Here is a 27947-nt window from a genome sequence, read left to right as displayed (position 1 = left end):
TTAATTGCACATTTTTTATCTGTTCAAAATGTACCTTAAAAGGAGATTTATCAAGTATTTAATACTCTTATCAACATGGGAGTGGGCAAATATAATTGCTTTATGCAAACGTATTTATATATTTATTATTTGAAATCAATCAACAACACAAAACAATGACAAATATTGTCCAGAAACCCTCACAGGTACTGCATTCAGCATAAAAAATATGCTCAAATCATAACATGGCAAACTCAAGCCCAACAGGCAACAACAGCTGTCAGTGTGTCAGTGTGCTGACTTGACTATGACTTGCCCCAAAACTGACTCGTGGGTACCCAGAGAACCCATTTTCATTCACATATCTTGAGGTCAGAGGTCAAGGGACCCCTTTGAAAATGGCCATGACAGTTTTTCCTCACCAAAATTTAGCGTGTGTTATTGGTTGGTATCATTGTAATCTTTAGGTTTTCTAGTTTCATATGATACCAGTATCTTCACTCTAGCTTTAAAACTGAGACCGCTACAACCTCCGGCGTTATTATTGCGTTACCTTTGACAGCCCTACATGAAACGCTTACCCCCCAAAATCCACTCACTTTTTATTTGCTGATGTGGATTTCAGCTGAATTTTTGCTAAAAAAATCTTGTATTAAAAATGGTCCTAACTGGGGCTATTATAGACAGTTTTTGATTAATCAATTTAGTCTATAAAACGCCAGAAAATAGTGAAAAATGCCTTTCACAGTAGCCTAGAGTCCAAGGTGACATCTTCAAATTGCTTGTTGGTGAATTGATGGAATTTCTGCTTGATAATCGATTATCAAAATTGCCTAATATTTTTCTGACAACTGACTGATCGATCGATTAATTGACTAATCGTTTCAGCTCTAGTCCTTACTGTGTCCTAGAATCTGAAATATTACAATATTCAACAGTTGTGTTTTGTTTCCTGTGTCCGTTAATTTGACTCTAATTTAACTGAAATCGTCCTCACTCGTGATAATTACAGGTCGCGTAAAAAATCAGAGGAGGTGGAAATAATTGGCTGAAACACATCTCCAGATGTTTAATGTTGGATATTAGATCATACAATATTTTGTAATTTGTGATGACACATCTGGTGCTTCTTCAGATAACAGAAGAATAAACAGTTTGTTTTGATCAAATTATGGAATGACTGGGCTTTATTTTTCACATAACAGAAAATAAATAAAGCTGGGAGCAGTTCGCTGGACTGTACAACTTTGTGACAGTGATCCTGCACATCACTTCATAATCATATATTCTAGAAATTGGCTCTCAACAAAAACATTTTTCTTTTCAAGGATCTGTATTGGAGTGATTTGTATTTATTGTTTTTTTTAAGTTTGTAAAAAAAAAATCAGTAAATTGTTTGACAAATAAAGCCCAGTATGTGCACACATCTTGTGCAGAAGCTCATGGCAGCTCTTGATTTTGAGCAAGACAAACGGAGGACAGGAACAAGAAGGATGAAGAACATTCATCGTGCTAAAGAAGAAAGGACAAATTGTCTTTTTTTTTTTTAGTCACACATTCTTTCTCGCAGTGCGTTGCGAGGGAGCCCAGTGTTGAGATAACGGATAACGAGGCGCCAGCTTCAATAAGCCCATCAAAACGACGCGTTGTGCTGCTTCACAAGGGAAAACAGGTCCAGACAATAGTAACCGTATAAAGCAGGAGAATGGGGAAACTGGAGCCTATTTTATTGCTGAGCTTGTGCTCCTTTCAGCAGCCGCTCAGGAGTTTGACTGATAAAAGGCACATTTAAAAGTTGGAAGGGCGTGTAAAGATAATGGAAAGACTTGTCGAAGAGGAAAAGGGTACAAGAGAGGAGATAAAAGTAAAATCAGCTCAAAAGGAGAGTTTACACATGACATTAATGTGCACAGAATTAACTTTCAGACCAGTTTACAGACATTTTCATTGTGTGTTTGAACATTTTTGCTACAGAAAATGCTCAAAATCCCACGTTCTGTCACAGTGTCCTGCTGCTGCCAATGGAGCAAGTCCAGGATTTGTCTCTTGGTGGCATCGCGGATCCGATTCTTGGCAGGATTTTTTTTAGCTTTGGGTGAGACTAGTTAATGTTCGCAAATCTAAACTGAGCTTTTCCACATTTGCATTCACCGACTCATAGGATCTGATGTAACTATCTAATTATGATGCGCCTCTTTGTTGAAGCGTGACTTAGAGGAGGTGTGCGACAGCTGGTTATGTCCCTCCTTCGCAACACAACAGCTTCAACACTGAGTTAGACCTACTGCATTCAACGCCTCTCTCACATATGCTGCACACACACGCTGCACTCTACGGCTCCCGAATTCCTCACCACAATATTTCAATCTAAACTTCACCCTCCGCCTCGACAATTGGGTATTGGCTGACACTGCAGGCGTGAAATGGCTGCAATGTGAACTGTGTTTCTAGGGCAGATTTTCCATCTGAAAAAAAAGAGGGGAGAGAACATGACAGAGTGAGCAACGGGTTAAGGCGTGGCAGACAGAAAAAGAGACAGACAGGCAAAGATCCAGGCGCAGGCGGTAAATCCAGAGGGAGCTTCACTGACAGTGGATGAAGGAGGCAGCTTTGTAGACAGATGTAGCTCTGAGTGCGTAAGCAACAAGGCCTAGGAGGGGCGTGTTGTTGCAGTGTCGTGATGCTGCATGTTTTTGGAGAGTGGGTTGGGTAGAGGGGATTACTGGAAAAGAGCGTTGGCTCTCTTGTCAGGCGGGCAGCACGGTCCCCGTTTTGATCGGTAGACCGTGGCGGCAGTGAATATATGGGCGTCGAGATGTTGACGCTGGGACTCACAGACAGCCGGCTGACTCAGTTTTGGATGCAAGCCTGATGTGACCAGCTTTACAAATGTTGATTGAGTCGTTGAAGGATTACAGGTGCTGAGCAGCCTGGTGTTGTTTATTGTTTACTCAGAGCCAGAGAGAGAGAGAGAGAGAGAGAGAGAGAGAGAGACAGAGAGGGAGGGAGGGAGGGAGAGAAGTGCAAAGTAGTTACACAATGCCTCAGAAAAGCCTCGATCATCCATGCATTTTCAGATTTTTTTTAAAGAAATGATCCACGCAATACAATCTATAAAAAACAAGAATATAGTATCAACTCAGTTGTAACTAAAACTAATGTAATCTAAATCTTAAACAAGCTTCTCTGGACTGCACGTAGCCGAAGGACACGGGGGTCGTTCATTCAGATGGCCCTTTCTTTTATACTTATACATACAATTTGTGTAATGCTTATATTTTATATTGCTCTTGTTTTGAAACTGCCTCTCGACAGGCGTTGGATCAGCCAGTCAGCTTGTGTGACGTGCAGGTGTGTGCGCAACAATAGCCTAGTTTGTTGAGGTCGAGCATGGACAGTACATTATGCAAGCGCCCCCTTGCTAGAGTACAAGACGCAGCCTGTTGCACTTATAATGTACTTTGTGAATTTTGAATTCTAACAGATGGTTGCAGATTTAATGTTCATTTCCCCCTTATTTAAATGGTAGTTAGAAAAAACATAAAGTCCAGACAGACTGTAGTTGAATAAACTGGAAACGGAGTATAGATGCCATCCCGTTTTTGTTAGAGACAGAAACTCAAGATGCCTCTTCTACCTCTCCTCTTCCATACCTAGTCATGTGTGACTGTGAGAGAAGGAGGAAGAGCTAAGAATAGAGAAAAGGGGGCCCAACGCTGTGATGCCGCCTCTACCCACGTTGCTCAGCTTCTTGGTGTGCTGTTCTGTTACTGAAGTCAGCAGGCATTCAACCAGATCTGTTTGTGCAGGCTTTGTTTAAACTGAACACAATACAAACTGTAGCTAGTGATACATAAGTCATTTTATGTTTCATTGATGCAGAAATGGAGCTACAGATCTGTCTTTCACCCTGTATATGTTCACTAATAACATGATCAGAATGTCTAGGCTGGCATATGAAGACATTGCATCAGAAACTGTCACTTTTTCATGTCATGCCAAAGGGAGGCCTTTTGAAGCTCTTCCACTGACAGACGGAGAAGAGAATCATAGATTTTTTATTCCGGCGACAGCCGTGGCTGGAGGCATTATGTTTTCGGGTTGTCTGTACGTCCGTTTGTATGTATTAGGGATGTTAATAATTAACCAACATTAAGCATTTTTACCGATTCATGCTGTCGGTTAAACGGTTAAAAGAACTATTACAAATTTAATTAAAAGCTAAACAAAACTGTGAGGAGCGGCTTATCACTTTAAACTAAACTAAATGATGCGGTGGAGACTTTTACTGTGAAATTGGCTGCTTGTGTCCACGACAATACTCGCAGCATCGTGGCTGCCGACTCTCCCTAACGGGTGAACTGGGGCTCAGTTGTCTGTTTTGCACATACACTACAGCTGATGATAAATGATGGATTTAACCTGTTTGTGCATCGGCTTGCAGCTGGGCGGCTTATTGGGCACTAAAACCACAACACCGCTGCATGAAATGCACGAATCTTGTCAGATAACGGTTAATAATCGGTCAACGAGGGTCGGTTATCGGTTAGAAAAAAAAATCTAAATTAGCATCCCGAGTATGTACGTCCCATTCTCGTGAATGTGATATCTGGGAACGCCTTGAGGGAATTTCTTTAAATTTGGCCCAAACTTCCATCTGAACTCAAGGATGACCTGATTAGATTTGGGTGGTTAAAGGTACAAAACAAAATAAAAACACGAAAACACGTTTTTGGCCATAACTCAAGAATTCATGTGCTATTTATGACAATTTCACAGAAATGTCTAATAGGATAAAATTATGAAATGGTGACATTTTGGACAGACGTGGCTGTAAACTGCAACCTGACTGTTTTGGGGGAGCCATACAACCACGAGGCGGTAATTCACATCATTTTTCAGACGGATGAAAGGGACCGATAGAACAAAAGACAAGATCTACTGGCTGGGAAAAGGGTCGAGGTGCGGAGATGAGAGGAGCTGATGGAGTGTTTGATAGCTGAATGAGATTGAGTAATATTTGATGATACTGTCATCAAAAGGCCCACAAGAAACAGACATCAGGACTCATAAGAAATCATCTCATGCTGATAGCTTTGCTTGGAGGGGATGATAAGATGATAATTATGTCTTCAGAGAGAGAGAGAGAGAGAGGGAAATGACAAGAGAAAGAAGAAGGACAAAAAAAATACTTAGAAGAAGAAATAGGTCTGTGTGATGCCACTCATCAACAGAGATAGTTTACTTTAATGAGCAGGAAATCTTGACAGGTTCGGATCTTGTTGGCAAAGTAATTCATCTGTGTAAACAGCCATGCACCAGTAATAATACCTGTTGGAGGTAAGGGTGAAGTTATTGTTTTCATTTCTATCTTTTGTAAGGGAACCATTAGAAAAACTGAGATGTCAAAACCAGATTTTGTCTTGTTGATATTTCACAACCTTTTTGCAGCGCTATTAGCAGGTGGCAGCTATTTGACATCCCCAGTGGCTGTGTTTGCTAACCCGTTCCAAGTGTCAATGAATCTGTCTCCATTTGACCCTCAGTGGGGGCAACTTGTCAATTAATTAGCGGTGACTTGAGACTTCGGAGTGGGTTTGGAGAGCAGACATCTGCCGGGGTGAGGAGTAAATTGCCCCTCCACATACACAGACTTCAACATGAAGGAACAACACTAGCTCAGCTGTGGAAGAGCTGCAGTCATCAGTGACTTTTTTTTATTTATTTCTAACGAAGCAGACAAACAGGTGATCAGTGAGAAAGAGGAGAGGCTGAAAGGTAGAGCAGACCTCTCAGGGGGTAAATTGGAAGGTGAGGAAAGAGAGAAAGAGGGCATGTAACCATGTGTCTGCCACATTTAGGCCTAAGTGGAGGGGAGTGTGTGGGCTTATGTTACTCAGATTTATTTGTGTAGGATTAGTTGTGATTGGATCTTGAAATAAATGCTCCAGGTTCTGGTTGGATGGCAACTGTTTTGATGATCATTTAAGTCATTTTTCAAGCAAAAATATCCATTATTACCTAGTTCAAGCTTATCTGTTTTGATATCCTTGTAAATTGAATATTTTTCTCGATAATCGAGAAAATAACCATCAGGTCAATCAATAATGAAAACAATCATCGGTAACACTTCATTTTACAGGTCTGCAAATTTCATTGTAATTAGGTGATAATTAGCAAGTAACCTATCTGAAATTTATTTGGAATTACTGCCAAATTACCCCAATATTTAGCTCAAAATGTATCAAAAATTACTCTATTATAAACATTATTTAATAACTATATTCCCTATATTTCCCAATAGCTGGTAATTAATTTAATTAATTTCCAGGAAAAGAATACAAAGTTAATTGATATGCTTTATTTCCATATCTGCTGGTAAATATATGATAATTAGCAAATAACTTATTTGAAATTTCTTAAAATACTCCCTGAATCATTACATTAGCTACCAGGTTTCATTTGTGTAGACAGTAAGTCACACAATGGTGAGATTTTTTCCTGATCAGAAGTGTCTTCTATTAGTTTTGGTTTTTCCACCTCCGATAAAGAGCAGCACACAGCCGCTTCTCAAGCCCAAGGGCCCTATCTCAACGATTATATGAAATTTCAGCATATAATTATGAAATAATGTTTATAATAAAGTAATTTTCGATACATTTTGAGGTAAATATTGGGGTAATTTGGCAGTAATTCCAAAGAAATTTCAAATAGGTTACTTGCTAATTATCACCTAATTACCATGAAATTTGTGGACCTTTTAAAATGAAGTGTTACCCAATCATTTGTTGCAGCCTCATACCTCTTCCTAACTGGAAGCGATGCGAACGAGCGAACATCAGATTGTTTCAGTTTCTCCCGATGAAGATGACCTAACCTGCTCCTAAGTTGTGCGTCAGCGACGTGCCGCTTGTTTGAAAAAACGCTCGCCCTGGCTCTATTTATGCGTTTTACACACCTCCAAACTATTTTACATTTCACTGACAGTAACTGACAGTTAATCAATATCACTCTCTCTACAGTATGTAATAGAGAGTGACATCGCTCGTAGTACATCTGGACTATTTTTCGCGCTCCATTTGCCAGAGTTCGCTCGGTCACCGTATGTTGGGAAGAGGCGTTAGTTTGATTTGAATTTAGTTGGCAGTGTAGTACTTAATGTTCATGTGAAGAATATGTGGATATTAGGCTGTAATATGATTTTACACTCTACCTACTGACAAACACAGTAGGTGATAAGAAAGCAAAACTAGTAGTACTCTGAAGTAGATAGATCGCTTGCTAGACAGATTTATTTGACAATAATAAACTGCAAACACCCAGTCCTGACATACACACATGCAGTGGCCACTTTATTGTAAAACCTGTAAAATCTAATGCAACCCAATACAACAGCTCAGCCATGAATTCTACATTTACAAAGACAATAATGATCAGGTTTGATTGACACTGTGATTAATAAACTGTGTGTCTATTATTGGGGTTGCAGTGGTGTTGTGCTGGACTGTCTGTAACCCCGTTTACATACATTATCAACTGATAAACATTAGTTCAGCTCCCAGTCTTGTTGCATAATCATGTGAATCTCTGACAAAATTGAAAAAGTTGGAACTGAATTCTTCATCAAAACCTTGAGGAATTTTACGAGACGATCACTGACAAGTCGAGGATGTAATCAATTGTACATCTCAGTTTATCAGCAACAAACCTTACATTTTTTTTTAGAGGAAGCAGTCCATAGTATCAGTAGATCCACTTAGATTTAAATGAAAATCATAGCATGATTCACTGCTCCTATAATCTTGTAAGGCCGTGATGATAATGAATGAGATTGTTAGTGATTTCATCAGCTAATAATCTGTGAGATTTGATGAAGAGTGGAGAAACCGGGACCAGCTGCTGTGTAGAGACGTTGATTCAGTCCAGATAAACAACTCTTGTGCTCAGGTGCTCAGTTTCATGTATTTTATTTAGGCAGCAACCTCCGATGCTGAGAAATGAAGCCAACGGGGAAGTGCCAAAAAACTGCAGTTCTTCAAATGACCACTTGAGGCTCCAAAAGCGAGTCAATCCCCATAGACCCTCATGTTAAAATGCCCAACTTTACAGCAGAAATAAACATGTTTACAGCCTGGTACAAAAACAGGTTTGGTCTCTATATCAACTACAACTGTACGGGAGGTGAATTCTTATACAACTCATCTGTTTAAATTATATCAAGGCTTAAAGTTCTGCATAATTGAGGGTGTGGCCTCTTTTAGCTGCTAGCTATTTACTGCGCTGCGCCTCAGCTTCACCAATGATCCACCTCTTTGCCTATTTTTGGATTAGCTGTGTCGTCACCGCAAAGATGGCGACGGCCGGAGCCACTCATGTTGAGCTTCACAACTGCTCTTCAGAAACCTATGGGCAACATCACGGAGATTACGTCCATATTTTAAACAGTCTATGATTCAATTGAGCTTGTTTTATAGACGTGAATGTTAAGTGATGTAAATTAAATAAGTAATAAATAATAAAAAAAATAATACTTATAAAATACTGTATATAATCGTAGAAAACTGCACTTAACAATTTAGGTAATTATTTTTTTTTTCTTTTTTTTAACCTTATAAATCAGCATTAGTCACATGCTCAAAGTCAATAAGACCATAACTGAACAAATTTGCTATTTCTGTTTAAAGACATCAAGCTGTGCACACAATGGGTTGGTTTAAATGGAATATAAATAGGAAGGTGTGGTAACTATTCATAATTAATGCTCAGCCAGTCACATTACTTGTCACACCTTTTTAAACAGCCATGCAGATTATAATGCTGCTTTGTATGCTTGGCTCACCCGACGGAGAGGAGAGTGCAAACCAGGTTCTCCAAGTAGGAAAATCATGTAGTTGTCTGGCAGAGTCAGAGAAAATAGAGGAATATACAGCGGCACAAATATGTAGCTAAAGCCAGACTATGTTGGTCACCATGTTTTCTATACATAATGATACATACTTTGTTGTTGTGGATGCACAAACACTGGTAAAAATGTTTCATTAATCTTAACTCAGTACAGACTTTACTGGAATCTGTAGCATGGTAACATTTTTCATTTGTGATGCAGGACAAAATATATCCACTGATTGGAAGATAACATATATTGTAATATTTATTCAGCTTTATTCTGTATCATTTTGAATCATCAAAATATCACGATAAGATGTGATGATGAGCTGTTGTGTTGAAAACAGACTTGGTCCAAAAAAATCACAAAATACCTTATTTGAATTACCGTTTTTGTGCCATGCACACTCTGCAGGACACAAAAATACCAAACTAATGGACGGAGCGCATTTCAAGAACAGGAATGTGAATTTGTTTACCTCCTGAAAACTGGGCTCCAAGTCAGAGCAGATGTTTTTCTGGATGTTGTTTGGTTGGTGACTAGCACACAGAGGGGTTATCATGTTTTAGGATTAGGGCAAAGTTAACGCGATAATAATGCGTTAATGCAAATAACCACTATTTTCTTTAAGGCATTAACGCAATCGATCTTTCGAGGAGGTTGCAGTGGGATCAGTTTTAAAACGAGTGAAGATACTGGTATCATATGAAACTACAAAACCTAAGGAATCCATTGTTAACCAACCATGTCATACTAGCTTGTCGCGAACGAGGCTAAAAAATGCAAAAACGCTCAAAAAAAACAACTGCCATGGCCTTTTTCAAAGAGGTCCCTTGACCTCTGACCTCAAGATATGTGAATGAAAATGGGTTCTATGGGTACCCACGAGTCTCCCCTTTACAGACATGCCCACTTTATGATAATCACATGCAGTTTCAGGCAAGTCATAGTCAAGTCAGCACACTGACACACTGACAGCTGTTGTTGCCTGTTGAGCTGCAGTTTGCTATGTTATGATTTGAGCATATTTTCTATGCTAAATGCAGTACCTGTGAGGGTTTCTGGACAATATTTGTCATTGTTTTGTGTTGTTAATTGACTTCCAATAATAAATATATACATACATTTGCATAAAGCAAGTATATTTGCCCACTCCCATGTTGATAAGAGTATTAAATACTTGACAAATCTCCCTTTAAGGTACATTTAAACAGATACAAAAATATGTGATTCATTTGCGATTAATCACGATTAATCATGGACAATCTAACGGTTAAGCATGATTAAATATTTTAATCGATTGACAGCCCTACTTAAGATTAAATAAATAAATTGGTGAAATTATTTCAACAAAATGACATGTCCTGACACAGAGGGCTTGCTTGCAGGCAGAGGTGTAAGGGCGCCTCGTGGGGAACTACAGAGGTAATTAATAGGAATTATAAAACAGACAAAGTGGATAGCAGGTCTTTCATTACAACTACTCTCGTGAGACCGAGGCGCCACAGGCATGCTATCAAAACCTCAAGAGAGCTGTAGCTGTTGAATGCCACCAGTAAAATAGTAGATACCAAATTGGCTTAGAATGAGGATAGAAAACTCCAGCATCATGTTTCAGCTTTTCAGAAAGGCCACTGAAAGAAAATACATTATCGGCTGAGGCTGAAGAGAGCGTGTGACCGACTCTTTATAGGCTGTGCTGCCTCAGATATAAAGGGGTAACGTATTGTATCAGAGTGAGTTATGATACCCTTTAGAAAAGGAAAAAAACAGGCTGGAAACCTGTAGTATGGACTCTTGTGACATATTGTAACAACATTCACGATACATAGGTCTACATGCACTGTGTAGTGGTGGTCCAGGCTGTGTTGCTGCAGCGAGGGACACGTCACTTTGCTGCTAAATTAAGTCCAGAGCAGGAGACATAACCTCGGTGGAATAAATGGCTTCAATGAGGTAATGAAGACCCCCGAGGATAGATGGATCTTGACTCTCAATCCTGCGTTTTTCTTCATCCCCGTGCCTCTGAATGTGTATATTTAGTTGTGTATATTTGCGTGTGCATGTATTGCACTGGTGCGGTCACGTGTATGTGTGTGCGCTCGCAGTGCTCTCTGTCTCGGTCAGTTTATTTGCCTCTGATGAAGAGACCATATAATGTTATTTAGAGAGCTGAAGCAGCTTGGATACGACAGTAGAGATCCATAGTGCGTCTCATTATAAGTGCAATTAGCAGAGAGAGGATTCTTGACCAGACTAAAGTGCACTTAATACACCCAAGACCCTCTTAAATAAACTAGTGATTTCTTTTTTCTGCCATTCTGGCCCTTCTTCCAGGCGGCAGCGAGGTGACAGATTATTCAATAGAGAAGACTGTATTAGAAGATTACTCAAATGCTATCACGTTTGTGTGTATGTTATATTACCCGTGTCCGTTTTCCTTTGCCTACTCTGCTTTGCTGCTAATTCTATTCCAGTATCTCCATCTTCCTGTGTTTTTCCCTCAGCACTCTCTCATCCCACCCTGTTACTAAATTAATAATCTATAAGCGTCCAACAGAATCAGCGTGATTTAAAAGATAAAGTGGGAGATATTCTATATTTTTCTCACTGGCAGTAAATCCCACGATAAGACCAAAACAAGAGAATCTTCTGCGTAGCAAAAGCCTGATATAGTTTATTCTACCATTGTTGTTCAAAAAACTACTAAAAACAAATAGGCACACTGTTGCAGTGGGTGACGTGTTCCTCCATTACGATGAAAATAGGAGTTTATTTCTAGTTGATCTAAAAATTACTGTCCTGCTGCCGTCAATACTCACAAGGCCACCAAATGTGTGTCAATCCACAGCTGAAAATAGTCCCCAACATATGCTCTATTTACAAATGTTTGACTAACTTTTGCTAAAAACTTTAGTAACCATCTGTTTTTTTTTTTGTGGAAATTACAGAGCACTTTTGAAACTAGATACTTATGAGCCATTTTTAAAGATTTACATCCTCAGTGGGAACAAATGGGCTTGGTGCTAACAGCCACAGACAAGGTGGGAAAATTGGAAAGTATTGAGAGACATACTAAGTCCTCTTTCAGATTGATTTACAGTAAGCCCTGTGTGAAAAAGAAGCCCCCTCATTCATCTGAATGTGGACAGTAGAGAAGAAAACATAGGGTCGTCTAGAAGAAAAGTTGGCTCAGCTTTTGCCGGACCGTGACGCAACATCATCCGATGAAAGATAAAATGATTGCAGCCATAATCATTTTCTTGAGTTGTTAAATTCTGTCTAAGAGTATTATGAATCCCTGTGTAGTGCTTTGGCTCTGATAAGTCTTTGAAACTCAAGGATCTGTTACTCAAATGTGTCTGTCTGGATCATATTTCACAGCTGTTTTTGGTCTGAACACCTGCTAACACATTGTTTTATGTCTTTGTTGATAAGAAATATGTGGTATAAAGTACAGAATAACACCACTTGCATCACTTACATGTGATGCCGTGTTCAACAGCAGTATAGTATATTTTTTATTCAGTTCTGACTAGGACATTATAGTGGAGAGTCAGTATATTTTGCAGCAAACCTTGAACTCACAGTGACAGTTGACTTTCTGAGAGTGAATTGAATAATTACAGAGGATGTAAATAGAACTTGTGTTGACTTCCTCCTCCCCTGCAGGGGAGTCATTATAGCTGCATGGTGTCTGATTACCTGAACACAACGACACACAGCTCAGACTGACTGATCAGAGCGTCATTCACCAAAAAAATCACCAGTCTTTTTTGGTGCAGCTGACTTGAATACTAAGTACATTTGGCTGTGCACTCACCACCAGCAGGATTTTGATTCATTCTTGAATAAGTGAGAGCTTAAATCTCTTCATCTCTCACTATTTTTTTGTCACAGCTACAGATATAACAGAATGTTTTTGCTTGAACCCAGAGTAAACAAAATGTAAATGTCAAAAATTGATTTTCTTTTTCTCTGCTCCCTTTTATTGTATGCAGAGGTCAACTGCATCAAATTTTCAATAGCAGCTTCTTACTGTGTTTTCAAGGCCCATCTGGACTCTGACATGTGTGAGACATTTGCTGCTGTGATATTTAGGTTAGTTTAGGTCAGGTGTGTTGTTTTTAAAAGGGCCCTACAGCTGGACAGATGTTGATTATAAAGACCTCACACCATTTTACGCTCGGATTAGGGCTGTCAATTGATTAAAATATTTAATCGCAATTAATTACATGATTGTCGCAAATTAATCGCACATTGTATCTGTTCAAATGTACTTTAAGGTGAGATTTGTCAAGTATTTAATACTCGTATCAACATGGAAGTGGGCAAATACTGTATGCTTGCTTTACGCAAATGTATGTATATATTTATTATTGGAAATCAATTAACAAAACAATGACAAATATTGTCCAGAAACCCTCACAGGTACTGCATTTAGCATAAAAATATGCTCAAATCATAACATGGTAAACTGCAGCCCAACAGGCAACAACAGCTGTCAGTGTGTCAGTGTGCTGACTTGACTATGACTTGCCCCAAATTGCATGTGATTATCATAAAGTGGGCATGTCTGTAAAGGGGGGACTCGTGGGTACCCATAGAACCCATTTTCATTCACATGTCTTGAGGTCAGAGGTCAAAGGACCCCATTGAAAATGGCCTTGGATCGTTGTTTAACTTCCTTCGCAACACGCTAGTATGACATGGTTGGCACCAATGGATTCCTTAGGTTTCCGTTTTAATTTCATATGATGCCAACTGAGCCCGGTACAACCTCCGGAAGATCGATTGCGTTAATGCGTTAAAGAAACTAGTGGCGTTAAAACAAATCTTCGCTAACGCGTTATTATCACGTTAACTTTGACAGCGCTAGCTAGGACTATTATAAATCTCATGCTAACACCAGATAATGCCCTTATTTTGTCACTTGTTTGCCTCTTTTTAAATAAAAAACAGAAATAGTTGGAGTCTTATACCCACAAAGCGTTTGTCATAGGAAACATGTTGGGTAGATGTGTAGGAAAAACCAGTCTCTAGTTAGTAAAATAAAGTACATTTTTGAATTATTTATGATATATTGGAGTTGTAACAGTAAACAGAAATGTCAAACATTGTCAGCTGCTGTGGCGTCTCTCCAGGGGATATCTAGATCTATGAATGAAATGAAAACATTAAATTTCCAAAGATTGTTCTGTTTTTTATGCTTGTCAGGTCACATTGTACGCATACATTGAATCTATAGTAGTGCCAACATGCATTTTTATAATTTATTAAAGCACACTGTTTCGTATGATTTGTTTATATTTATACATCATGTCTGATGTAGAGTGTGCTTTAGTGGAGATGACAAAAGTACCACTCTTACCTGTAACTGACCACCCACTGAATGTAAATGGGCTCCTTAATAGATATGCCTGTCAGCTTATGTTATCCACAATGCCTTTCAAATGCTATACAGCGCAGCCCACCACCATCAAGTCTCAAGGGATATAGTGGAGCCTGATAATGATGGCCTACGTGTGTTTTAAATAGCGTGGCAGATTCAGTTTTAATGTCTCTCAGGCTGCTGCTTCAAGCCTCTGCAGTATAAACACTATTGTCTGTAATGCCCGGCAATATTCAGGAAAAACATCTGACCGTTAAAGTCCACACATATTCATTACTGTGGAGGACGAGTTGATCGAGGCACACGGTTCGTGGCTTGATTGATCCGTGTCGACTCTTTATTGGCCTATTGGAAGTCCACGAGTGTGAGCGCGTGCAGTTGCGCGTCTCAAGCAGCTCTGGTTATTCTATTGGTGGCTTGTGCCATTTGACAGACTTCTGTGATCAATGCTCTTTGTAAATGTTAAGTGCGTTATGACTGACGCCTCCGTCTTATTGGCATGATCTGACTTAACCCAGAACCTGCTGTATGCACATGAACCTGATTGTGTGTGTGTGTGTTAGGGCTGCACTATTATGGCCAAAATGATAAGCACGATTATTTTTTATCAATATTGAGATCACGATTATTATCTCGATTATTCATAGATTTTAGGGACAAAATATTTTGTATTGCAATTTCACATTTAAAAAAAACAGAGTGCTGCTTTCACTTCCATGTTGTGCTAAAAACTGTCATCTATAGTGCTTATTTGCATAAACACACAATTCAAATGGTTAGGCAATTAATGATTGTATTTTTATTTAAATATTTACTTTGATTAAAAAAAATCTTGGCTTTAGTAGTTCTAATTATATGTTATAAGCTGCTTAGAGCTAGTGCTAGGAAGTTAAAGAGATCATATTTCTCTCTAATATCTATTTTATATTGCTGTGAAAACATCTGTATTAATTCAACTTTCTCACCAAAAACTACATTTTACAAGATTATATTTGAACGCATCATGATAGCGTTATAATTTAGCATCGCCCATTTTTACTGAGTAGAGCTTGAATGCACCATAATGTTGTCTGTGCTGTCTGCAGACGAGCTGGTTGCTGATTATTTTTAGCGGCATCATTGGAATGAATTGCAATATAATAAGAGTCTGATTAAGTGAGTTGTTCCAAATGTTTTTAAGGTTGTTCCTCCACGTCTTATTTTGGACTTACAGTTGTGACAAATTGCAGCTTTATGTCTTTTTTCACTCACACTGAAGAACTTCCACACCGACAACATATTGTGTGTGTGTGTGACGTTACTGACTGTGCCGCTGTGAATCGTCGTAAAACCATCATGTGGCGGCTGCACATGTGTGTGTGTGACTGGCAAAATCTCGGATATATGAATATGAGACCGCTGAAAACCATCCGACTTCCAATCGGCTGCTGATCGATGGTACATCTTAAGCTTTTAGTTTAGGAAGCGCTTCATTTATGCAACAGAGTTTTCAGAGTGGAGCATTTTTACGTCAATATGGCAGTCGGTCATGTTCATTTAATCATGGGAAGCCCAAATCGTGATTGCAATTAATATTTGATTAATTGTGCAGCCCTAGTGTGTGTGTGTGTGTGTATTTAGTGCATGTAAGGGCACTTCTCATATTGGAAAAACAAAAGCCATATACGCATCAGGAGGTCTCACATGTCTGACCCAAACAGTGCTTGACCTGCAGTGCATTCACTCAAACCATTTGCACGACCAGCTCGGTGTTCATGCATGTGTGTCTGTATCTGCACCGGGGGTTAGTCACGTCTGCAGTAAATTACTGGATACGAGCAATGCACACATGTGGGTGTTTTGTGTAGCTGTTCAGCGCCACTTATCCATGTTTTCCCTGCGCTGCATATGTTATTGTAATTGCTGTGTGAGTGCTTTAATGGGCGCACAAGAGCACATAAATTCATATGTCAACTTTGCCTCGCAGTGTTAGGTGGTTTACTTTTGTTCTATTATGCTGTGAGTATATGATCCACTCTTGACACCCTCCATTTAAACGCTATTAATTGGGGGCTGTTAATGACAGCGTGGAGTTGTTGTATGTAGGTCTGATAGCAGCTCCTGTTTGCTGCCTGGGCGCTCCCTCCATCGTGTTATTTCTGTTTATTTGCCTGTAGCCCTTTTGGAGATTCATTTTTAATGTAAGGTACACTAAAAGGCGGAGCAGTGGATCATCTCTATCTGCAGGAGTGCATTAACTTACTTCGCATGTGTGTACGTGGGCGTGCGTGCACATGGTTTTGTGCGAAGGCACCGTGCTATTTATTCAATGTTACAAGCGTTTTATTTTTGTCAGTGAGAGTCGACGCAGCAATATGCGCCGGCTTGGATAAAAGTAAATTGTGTATTATTAGGAGGGGGCACGCACTGCATGAATTAGTGCGAGTTGTGTGTATCTTCCTGTCCATCAGGGTGTTATGTGGAGGCATATTTGAATTGTTACTATGGAAACCGAGCACTGCTGTTGTACAGAAACGCCGAATGGGTCTCTGTCTCTCCTCCCTCGTTCACTGTCACACTTCTTGCATTATTTTTAAAGATTTTTCTCTCATGGTTTCCCTCCGGTGCCTCATCTCAGTAGATTCATCAGCCCTTTAGCAGAATTTCCATCCTTTTTTCCTCAACGCACTGAGGATTGAGATGATTTCCTTCTTCATTGCTGAGTTTTCCTTTTTTTCCCTTAAGATTTCTTTAACCTCCTCCCCACCCCTGACTCTTCTTTTATCATCCTGTGCTAATCATGTCCTCTTTTCATCTTTCTTTTTTTCAGCTGTGTTGCCCTTCCACACCTCCCTCCCTCCTCTCTGGGTTTCTTATTGCTGTTCCTTCCTCCACCTCCATCTCTTTTGTGTATGTCTCTATTTATTCTCTCCCTCGCCCCACTTCTCTCTCCTCTTCTCTCTGCTGCCTTCCTCCCACTCGTTTCCTCCTCCTCCTTCTCTCTCTCTCTCTCTCTCTCTCTCTCTCTCTTGGCTCCACTGTGGCGCCTCCATGGAAAATTCAACTAGTTTACAATTAGCATGTGCACCTGCAATTAAGCCTGACAAACCTCTGGTAATTAGACCTTTTAGACAAACAGTTTTGGAGCTCACATTTCCTCCTCTTCTGATTTTCCACACTCTTTGGGCCTTTTCTCTTTCTGCTCGCTCTATTTCACAGATTACTCCTCGCTTTCCGTCGCTGTTTTCTACCTCCGTCAGATTTCAACTTCTCTCTTTCTGCATTGTTTTCTTTAGACTTTTGCTTTTGGTGCTGAATGGATTGGATGAGCTCCTCAACACGCGGGGTGCTGCTTGATAAATAAATGATTAGCAAAGGTGTTGTGCGAGCGGAGACGAGGAACAAACCTTTTACTTTGCCCTTCATTTATCCCTCTCCTAAAGTGCTCCTCCGTGCCTAATTTAGGATCTGAGCATGAACATATACTCATTAAGATTCCACGTCCTTATCTATGCAGAAAATATGTCCAATTTTGTCCTCCCGATAAACTCGCACACATACACACGGAGTAAGAAACCACAATTTTCACATAAGGCTATGACTAATTGTGTTTCCCCTGCCTGTCACCTCCCTCTGCTTACATGTTTCCCTCCGCCTCTCTCTTCCTCTCATTTTCTTTTTGTCCTCCATCATTTCTCCTCTGAACTCTACTCCACTGCTCTTTGTACGGCTGCTAATAGAGGAGCAGTAAATAATAGCAATAATAGTAAATAATAGGTCTGCAGTTGACTTCAAAGAGCAGCGAAGGGATCTCGGAGGGTTGTGGGGGAGCAACTGAAAGAAAACAGGTTTGGAGGGTAAAAGGGAGAAAAGCAATGAAAGTAGTGTGGGAGGGAGAGAGGGGGAGAGAGAGATAGAGAGACAAAAAGGAGAGAGAGAGACTCAGTCGGGCCCGGTCTGAGTGTCTAATGGTCACTTAGCCTGGCAGCTAGTCCATGAAGCTGTGAGGCTGTCAATCTGTCAAAATGCACCCAGTGCTGTCCTGACTCTCTCACACACACACACACACACACACACACACACACACACACACACACACACACACACACACACACACACACACACACACACATGCAATCTCCTTCCCGCTCCGTCTTTGATGTGTGCCACAGGGTTCCTCCAAGGAAGTCACAGCACAGTATAATGGATGTGGCGTTGTCACTTGATGCTCTATGAGAGCTTACAGGCCTCTCTCAATGTGTGGTTTGATACCCGGCTATGTGGGTCACTTGGTTTGGCAATTAAGGGGTTGAGTCATCTGTATTTTTTTATAATAATAACTGACCCTTGTTAACCGATTATTAACCGTTAACCGACTTTAGAAGATTAGTGCTTTGCATGCAGCGGTGTGCCAGCTGCAGTATATGTGCAAAACTGAGTCCCCAGTTCACCCGTCCGGTAGAGTTAGCAGCCACAGTGCTGCGTGTATTATCAGACAACATGCAGCCACTTTCCCAAAGTCTCCACCGCATCATTTAGTTTAGTTTAGCAGGTTGTCAGCTGTGTGTCTGCCCGGCGTAACGATAGCGAGTGAATGACAAACCCTGTGTGTGTTTGTGCTACTTTCACAGCTGAAGCGTTGCCGGTGGCTTCGTGCTCGCTATTGTCACACACATAAGGTCTGTCAGCCCGGCGTAACTTTAACGAGTGTCCGACAGACCGTGTGTGTGTGTGTGTGTGTGTGTGTGTGTGTGTGTGGCGGCGGTGAGTGTGGGATTGTCGGTGGCGTAATAGCTGTGAACGTAGCAAAAGAAGTGTGTGTAAAGTTTATTAATCGGTGAATAAAAACTACAACTCCTCAACTCAAGACCGGAGACAACTTCCTGTATCTTGCAACGACGGCTCAGACTCTATTAAGGTGGGCTGTTAAGGTGGACCTTTTCTCCTTAAACTGACAAGCCGCTCCTTTGAGTTTTTCTCAGCTTTTTAATTAATTATTAATATTTCTTTTAACCGTTTAACCGATAGCATTAATCGGTTAAAATGATTTTTAATTATTAAATCCAGCCACTCAAATTAATGCACTCAACAGATGCTCATCTATTTTATAACAACCATTACAAAATGATGGTTAATGCAGAATGAAAATTGAATGGTATGCTACAATTCTTCAAGTGTTAGTGGACTTTTTCCACAGTCCTACCTCAATTTAGATGAAATTGATGAGTATTTAAGATGCGGAAGAGGTGTAAAATAACACAGCCATATCTTCCATGAGTGTACTGGATATTTGAGGCACATGCCGATATCAATATTTGAGGGTTGCAATTTTTTTGTGAAAATGATTCATCTTCCAATATTTGTTGTTTAATGTAACTAGGGCTGTCCCGAATACCATTTTTTGAGTTTCAAAGCTTCGGTTAGTAATATTAAGTAATATTTAGTAATATTCTAACTAAGCTTTGCGGCGCGACGCAGCAGGCTGATATGTTCTTCTGTCTGTCGGTCTCCATCTCCCCCGTTTCAGTGCCACTGCCGCACACAAACTGTGAAAACTGCCTGAGAATAACTTATACTGTCACGTGAGACACCTAGTGGTAAAATTCAGCCAGCGCAAACCGCAGTGCTGGGGGTCTGATCCCAGGGGACTGTCCCGACCCCCCGCCGGATCAGAAAACTTTCTGTTGATGCCATTACACGGGTTAGACCCGCTGTGACTCTCGACGCTGGGGTTTGTGCTTGCTGAATGCGAGCTAACCACAAACTGAAGGTCCGTTTCCCATTTTTTTAATGTTTTAACTGAACTTCTGGTCAGATCTTACACATTGCACCTTTAATATCAAACTGGTTTGAACATTTGTACACAACCCTAGTTGTCAGTGCTCTCCTGTGGACAAACTGTGTAATGGTTATTCTGGTCTTCAGAATCAGAATCAGAATCAGAAAGGTGTTTATTGCCAGGTGTAAGGGGTATACACTAGGAATTTTCTTTGGCTTTGTCTTTGGCATTCCTGTACCTCAATTTCTTGTCATTTGTCAGCCAACATATAACACAATCCAATATGGATATATCTCTGATATGCTAATGCTAAACCAAGAAGTTTAGAGGTTGGACTTGTGTTTTTACACTTTATTTTGATCATCTCTCTGTTTCTCTTTCCCTCTCTCCCTCCAGGGACGGCATTTACACTCCTCCACAATGCTTGTCAGCCTCCACCCTTCTCCCTCCCGTCTTCAGGACAAGCGCTTCGTCTCCCCCTCCTCCTCCCCCCATCCTCCTCCTCCTCCGCCTCCTCCTCCTCCAGACCAGCCCTCTCATCATCCTTATACTCAGCCTCGGCTGACCCTGCCCTTCCTCTCCCTCTCCGTCTCTCTGCTCCTCTTCTCCATACTCCTCTTGCCCATCTGCGCGTCTCGCAGGGCTGGAGGTCCAGGAACGGGGCCTGGAGGTGCCCCAGGGGGACAAGGTGGCCAGAGGGGAGGCGGCACCCAGAGGGGCGCTGTCATCCCTCCTCAGTACTCTCCTGCCATACCGGCTCTTCCCCCAATCAATCCCAAGCTGATCAACTCACTCAGTATAGCCGTCATCCTGGTGGGCAACTCTAGTGACGTAGCCCTGGGGGTTGGACTTGAGAAAGAGGACTTCCTCCACATCCCTTACCCTCCCAAAGTCGAGGTGGTCACCATGAATGAGACCGACCCGAAGAGCATCATCAATCGGATCTGTGCGCAAATGACGAGGAACTCTCTGCAAGGCGTAGTGTTCGGAGATGACACGGACCAGGAGGCCATCGCTCAGATCCTGGACTTCATTTCTGCCCAGACACACATCCCCATCCTGGGCATCAGGGGAGGCTCCTCCATGGTCATGGCTGCCAAGGTAGGAAAAAAAACAACATTGAATTGTGAACCACTCATCAATCATTTGACCACACTGCACAATCACCAGGGCCAAATATTGATGGTGAATTGTGAAGCGGGAATAGACATTTCTTTTTTTATTTGTTGCTTCTTCATCCAGCGATAGTTACAATGATGTTTCTTGGATGTGATTTCTATATTAGATTATTTTAAAACGGGCGGGTCTCTACATTCAATTTAACAGCCACCTTCAAGAACCTGCAAAATCATGTTAACTGCAACAGTTTTAATCAAGATTCGCCGACAGAAAACAAATAGCTGAATCATTTATTTCCAATATAATCTACTTGTTTTTTGGGTTACACATCCATAAAAGTCATAATTGTTTTGTTTAAGATTAGCGCTGTCAATCGATTAAAATATTATTTATATTATTATATATTTAATCGCATGATTCTCCATAGTTAATCGCGATTAATCGCACATTTTTTATTCGTTCAAAATGTATCTTAAAGGGAGATTTGTCAAGTATTTAATATTCTTATCAACATGAGAGTGGACAAATGTTTTATGCAAATGTATGTATTTATTTATTATTGCGTTTTAAACCTCCTTCCCGACAAGCTGGTATTTTTCATTGGTACCAATGGATTCTCAGGTTTTCCAGTTTCATATGATGCCAGTATCTTCAATCCAGCTTTAAAACTGAGCCCGATACAATCTAAAAATTGTAAGTTGCCTTAATGCGTTAAAGAAATTAGTGGCGTTAAAACGAATTTGTATCAACATGTTATTATAGCGTTAACTTTGACAGCCCTATTATTATTAGTATGAGTTTGTTTTTTGCTTCATTTAAGATAATAAGGACATGGAGAGAAAAGTGGAGAACTTTCTCTCACACTATTTTTAAAGATAAATCAGCCTCCCACCACTCAGCGCTGCTTCTCATTCTAACCCAGGCTCTCTGCTGATTGATTTTGCTGTTAATTGACCTCCTCTGTGAGCCTGACGTCATATTGAAGCTCCTGACAGCGAGTCGACTCAACTCTGAAAGGACTCACAGCGTGAAACAAAAGAGTATATAACAAGTCAAAAAAAACATCTCTGTGGGATCGGGATACAAGAGATTTGGCACAAACCAGGCCGCACAAGGAGAATCTATGATCCAGAAATGGAACAATAGCTTTGAAATGATATCCTTAAATAATGTCGTGTTAATAGGCTTAGCAGTGTTTCAGTCCTACAGAAGAATGACAGAATCCATATGATGCTGAGGTTGGGTTTTTGTTAGCTTTTTGATGCAACCTGCCTCTTGGAGAAAGTGGGACGTGCACTAGAGATGCTCTGCAGTTGTTTTTTGGTATGAGTAATGGCATCGGTAACATACTGTATTTAGTATTTAGTAGATTTATTATAGGTTGAGAAGGTCCAATATATTTGAGTCTGAAAGTTCTTTCTTGACCTTTGAAATAGTAGTTTGGCAAATTGACTCTTATTATCTTATCTAATCTTATCTTATCTTATTTGTTCAACCTTCATGTGGTTAGACACTTTGGAAAGACGTAAGTAGTTTGTTTTTTTTAAAGCTAGTAAGTGTACCTTGAGTAAAGATTTTTTGTCAAACATTTTCTGCAGCTGGAGGCTGGTGAGGAGTTAAAAAGAGATATTTAACAGTAGAAACACTTCAATATACTCCAACGTCTTAGGGTCTGTTCACATGATTTTTCGAAAAACGCGTAGAAAATTGTCATGCCTGCTGTTACCAAGCAACCAAAACCTGCATGCTGCAATGACAATGATGATGAAGTTGCGTTTATTTAGCAATATAAGCCTCACTGACTAAACTAAACTCAGTCAAATACAAAGATGAATGGATTTCGAGCACCGTATATCCCTCACAGTAGTTTTACCGCTCGATTTCTCTGTTAATTTGGCTGACCTTTCAACCGGAAGTCTGTGGGACGGATTGCAAAGCTTTGGGTAGCCCTACACTAAAATGATTACCTTTTCCTCCATATATTTACCGTAGGTGGTGATTGGTTGTTCCTCGTCACATGATATGCGCTGCGCGCTGCAGCGTTCCAAAAGTTTAACTATTTCTCCCCGAAAAATAGGCGCTTGGGAACAATGCAGCGCTGCAATGGCGTCTTTCTTGCTTTTGAGCGTGCCTTCTACGCATCTACATTGACAGCAATGGATTTGAGGGCACAAAAACAAAAAATCTCCAAACTAAAACACATTTAAATTAAATTACAGTGGTTCAAAAATGAGTAAAAAGTAAATCCGATTCTGAAAAACTGAATTTTCTATTACATACATTTTTCTTTGGCTTATAAATAACAACAGCAACACATAGAGTGAAAACATATTAGATCAAAATGGAGTTGATATTGCTGTTCAAGAAGAAGCAAACTAAATAATGTGTGTTTGTGTTAACGCGGTGTTTCTTCACTGCTTGTTTATAATGTTAATGACAGTTGGAATTAATGTGAAATTATTCTGAAAAAGAAAGTGGACCACTGACTTCTGACAAGAAAATCCTAAATGATTTTTCACAAAGTGCATTGTATTAATTGAAAGACTGTAGGATTATCTGCTTGTATTGTATTGGTCATTGTCGGATTTACTTTGTCCAGCCACCATGGTACACATTACACATGTTACAGAGGACTTTATGTTATTGTATGGAGGCATTCCAGCACAAGCACAAACTCACACCTCCGTTTCCTGAGTCTGATATGATTAAATTTTGGAAGACCTTGCTGCATGAATCAGCATGATAATTAGACCAAGTGGTTTCTTGAAATTACTGTAGTTAAAGCTTTCACGTTAATGCCATTTGTGTGTAATGTGAAGACATGTATCATAACAAACATATTTACAAATGTCATTATCAGCTCACTGAATGCCCTAATTGGAAAAACTGGTTATGTTTGATAAATTGCAGTGATTATGGTGGATAATAAGCAATTTGCCTGATAACAGACTGTTATAATCTGGAAATCTGATATACCAGTTTTACTTGTTGCTTCACAGGACATTTAAATCAACTTGAATACAGAATTAATAAATGTATAGCTCCAATTCAAAGAGAATTACGTTAATGTCCACACAGCAAGGCGATCCCTCCAGTGGTCTTAAGACTGTGTGTAAGAAACACTGTTTCCACTGACTGTTGCATAAGAAAATCCAATTGTGGACTTGATGGAGGTGGAGATGATTGGGAAAGAACAATGGAGTGATGTTATTGAAGAGATAAAGAAGGAAAGAGAATAAACAAGAGAATAAACAAGTGAGAGAGAAAGAGAGAGAGAGGGGGGGAGGGTAGAAGAAGGTTATGAAATAACACAACTTGTGTGGGTGCGAAGGAGGAAGAGGATTTTTCTCAACATATAATTAACACATTTTACAGCTGACGGAGAGACCGAGGGCACAAACTCTGAGTGACAAGAAGGAAAGTGTAGATAAGAGTGTAACAGACATGTAAAAGCACTGCTGAGGCTGCAGCACATGAGAGAAAAGATGTGTGTATGTGGAGCGGGAGGCTGCATTAGACATCATTTGGTGGTTAACACAATTCTTGAGGAAATCTGTGTGGACACGGTTGGCATGGCAACCACATGCTTATATATTTCTCTCTACATACTGTATAAAAAGCAGTTACAGAGGAAAGGAGAAGAGAAATGATTATTTCTTTGTTTGACAAAGCAGTGCTGCAGGAGAAGAGGGTTTAACGCCCTAGTCATAGAGGGGTGGGGGTGAGGTTTTGAATAGATGAATGAATAAGATTAAAGCGTAAAAACAGAGGTGGAAACAGGGAAAGAGGATCAAAAATAGGGTGGTGAGGATGAGAGGGAAGGATGAAGAGGTGAATTGTATTTCACAGTGGTGAAGTAGTGATTTTTTGTGCCGCTGTCGCTGTGTTTTTTAATGTTTATTTATAGTTTTTCAGTCACACAAACAAGAAAAACATCAAAGCATGACAAAACCCTTCAAATGATATCAATGCACCCATATCCACACCTAATCAAGACAAAACTAGTACTCACTACTAACTTTGATTGTTTATCAATCTTTTTAGGTAAAAATGTCAAAAATTCAAGCACATCAAAGGCAAATATTTGCTGTTTTTTTCAATTAGTAAATTGAATGTTTGAATTTTGGACACTATTTTTAAGACTTCATCTTGAGCTCTTTCTTTTTTTTTACTACTTTCTGACATTTTATAGACCAAACTATTTATTGCCTAATCAATAAAATAATTGTCAAATTCCTCGATAATGAAAATAATTATTAGTTGCACCTCTATATAATATTCAAAGAGAGGGAAGAAATGGCAACAAAATAAAAAAGGAGAAAAGAAATACTTCATGACAAGCAATGTTACATGTCAAATTATTATTTTATTATTAGGGCTGTCAATAGATTAAAATATTTAATTGCGTTTAATTGCATGATTGTTCATGATTAATCTTGATTAATTACAAATTAATCGCACATTTTTTATCTGTTCAAAATGTACGTTAAAAGGAGATTTGTCAAGTATTTAATACTCTTATCAACATGGGAGTGGGCACATATGCTTTCTTTATGGAAATGTATGTATATATTTACTATTGGTAATCAATTAACAACACAAAACAATGACAAATAGTTTGTACCTCACAGGTACTGCATTTAGCACAAACAATATGTTTAAATCATAACATGGTAAACTGCAGCCCAACATTCAACAACAGCTGTCAGTGTGTCAGTGTGCTGACTTGACTATGACTTGCCTAAAACTGCATGTGATTATCATAAAGTGGGCATAAAAGCTAAAGCTAGCAAAAGCTAATAAATACCCCTACATAGACACATTTAGTGCAATGCAGAATATTCAGTTATTTTTAAGAAACAAATAGTATTAAACACTAGAGCTGAAACAATTAATCAATTAATCGCTTAGTCAAAATCAATCAACAACAATTTTGATAATTGATTTAAAAATGCCCTGTTCTCTATTTTTACTCTGTTTTATAACATTGTAAACTGAATATCTTTGGGTTTTGTTGATCGGAAAAAAGACATTCAAAGGTGTCAACTTGGGCTCTGGGAAACGGTGATGGCCATTTTCACTATTTTCAAACATTTTATTGACCCAACAATTAATTGAAAAAATAATTGGCCGATTAATCAATAAGGACTAATTTCCCCCCCAAAAAATAGAGTCTGCTAATTTTGCTGAATAACCTAATAATACAACCTCCTGGATTGTGGGTGAATTTGTTTATCACTGGAATACCGGTACCTGACCAACTTTTGTGGTTAATGGGACAAAAAGCCAAGCTGGTGATCTAGGGACGCCTCACAAGACCCGCACCTTAAGATAAATTATATATTGTGTGTAGTTTTATCTAAGAATAGTACGTGATGATTCACTTCTTATTGAATTAAGCGATGTCTTCAATTGACAGTTACTGTCTCTATGCTTTGATCTGGTCTTTTTATGTTGATTTTATGTCTTGTGAGCTAAAGACAATCTTCTGTTTTAAATAAGGGAGACTGAAGAGCGTAGAAAAGAGTGACAGACAGATGGAGAGGCAGAGAGCTGTGTGGATGAGGTGGAACATGAATCCTATAGAGTCATGGCAGGGAGTTGTATGAACATGCTGTGTGTGCATACGTCTGCGAAAGAGCGAGAGTGATTTTCCAGCATCAATAACTCAAATCCCTTCAGGCTGCCAAGTCCATTCCTTATCAGTCCACAATTATGTCTAATCTATTGTGCCGTGTCCTGAAGTCCTTCTATGTGGGGGAAACCACTTGATTTCTCCATATCTTGCCACTGAGCATTTGGATTCCCATTTAGAACAACGCGTGTGTCCTTTTTATGGCATTTGATCTTTAAACCGCATTATTCGACATACTTCCCAATCTCAGTGGAGATGGTGCGACCAAATAAACCTGCCTGATTCCTGGCAGCACTCCTGGCTTTATTTTCCTTTCCAGTACCCCATTATAAGGAATCAGTGACAGATGCAGGTAGGCCCATTATGCACCAAACAATTTGTACGCTTCCATTTAGCCATTAATTCACGCCGTGCCATGTGTTGGTATTGCCATAATAGGACAACAGAGTTGGCCCCGGCCAACACTCGACTCCGGCTCTGGAGACTAATGAGGTCTTCTAGATCTATTGTTGGGACTTAAGCTGTGTGTATACGTGCTTTTTGTGTGCGAGTGTGTGTGTGTGCACACGTGTGTGGACACGTAGTGCATGCTGGTGTTCAATGATAATAGCCTCTTTGCCTGTTTTTGGGGAGATTACAGCTGTTGTTTTCACTGCAAACAAGCTACCTAGAGGCGCACAGCTTCCTGATACCATTTCTCATAAACCGTCCGCTCTCCTTAAAGTTGATTTTTTTCCCCCAGGAGTTTGGTTTTCCATTCAAAAATGCCTACAAGTCTTTTAACCATGCAGGGGGGGGCTTAAAGTTCTTGCTTGTTTAATATAAATCTCTCTTGGGGGGGGAAAAACTGTCTGTCAGGTGGGGTTAGTAATAAAACTCATGGATGAATGGATCGCTGTGCCGTGGCTCTCTTGTGGTGTGATTTCTCCAATCGAAAGTTTGGCAAAATACTGCGCAGAAGAACAAGCAGCCATTGTGTTGCTTTAGAAAAGACTCCCCTTTTCTTTTCAGACGTAACACTGTCAGTGAAAACTGATTCACCACCCGTTGATTGATTACTACAATTATACACCCTCTCTGTCTTTAAATAGGAATCATTCGCGCAGAAGTGTGTGAGGCCTTCTTGTAAGACAGACATGACCACGGGAGTAAATTATTTCGCTGACTTGTTTGGCCA

General features: G+C 39.9%; 1 protein-coding gene across 10 annotated transcripts in view; it reads left to right on the top strand.

Annotated features, from left to right (window-relative positions):
- grin2bb (glutamate receptor, ionotropic, N-methyl D-aspartate 2B, genome duplicate b) overlaps positions 1–27947 on the top strand; it is a 121281-nt gene that overhangs the window by 9542 nt on the left and 83792 nt on the right. For all 10 annotated transcript variants that reach the window (XM_074630296.1, XM_074630297.1, XM_074630294.1 and 7 more), the window contains one exon: positions 20413–21117. In XM_074630296.1, coding sequence (XP_074486397.1) covers positions 20413–21117 — 705 coding nt within the window. The remainder of the gene's footprint in view (positions 1–20412; positions 21118–27947) is intronic.

The sequence above is a fragment of the Sebastes fasciatus genome, chromosome 3 (assembly GCF_043250625.1).
Source record: "Sebastes fasciatus isolate fSebFas1 chromosome 3, fSebFas1.pri, whole genome shotgun sequence".
Classification (NCBI taxonomy): Eukaryota; Metazoa; Chordata; class Actinopteri; order Perciformes; family Sebastidae; genus Sebastes; species Sebastes fasciatus.
The sequence above is the reverse complement of the archived record's forward strand: the minus strand, read 5'-3'. Positions and strand labels throughout refer to the sequence as shown.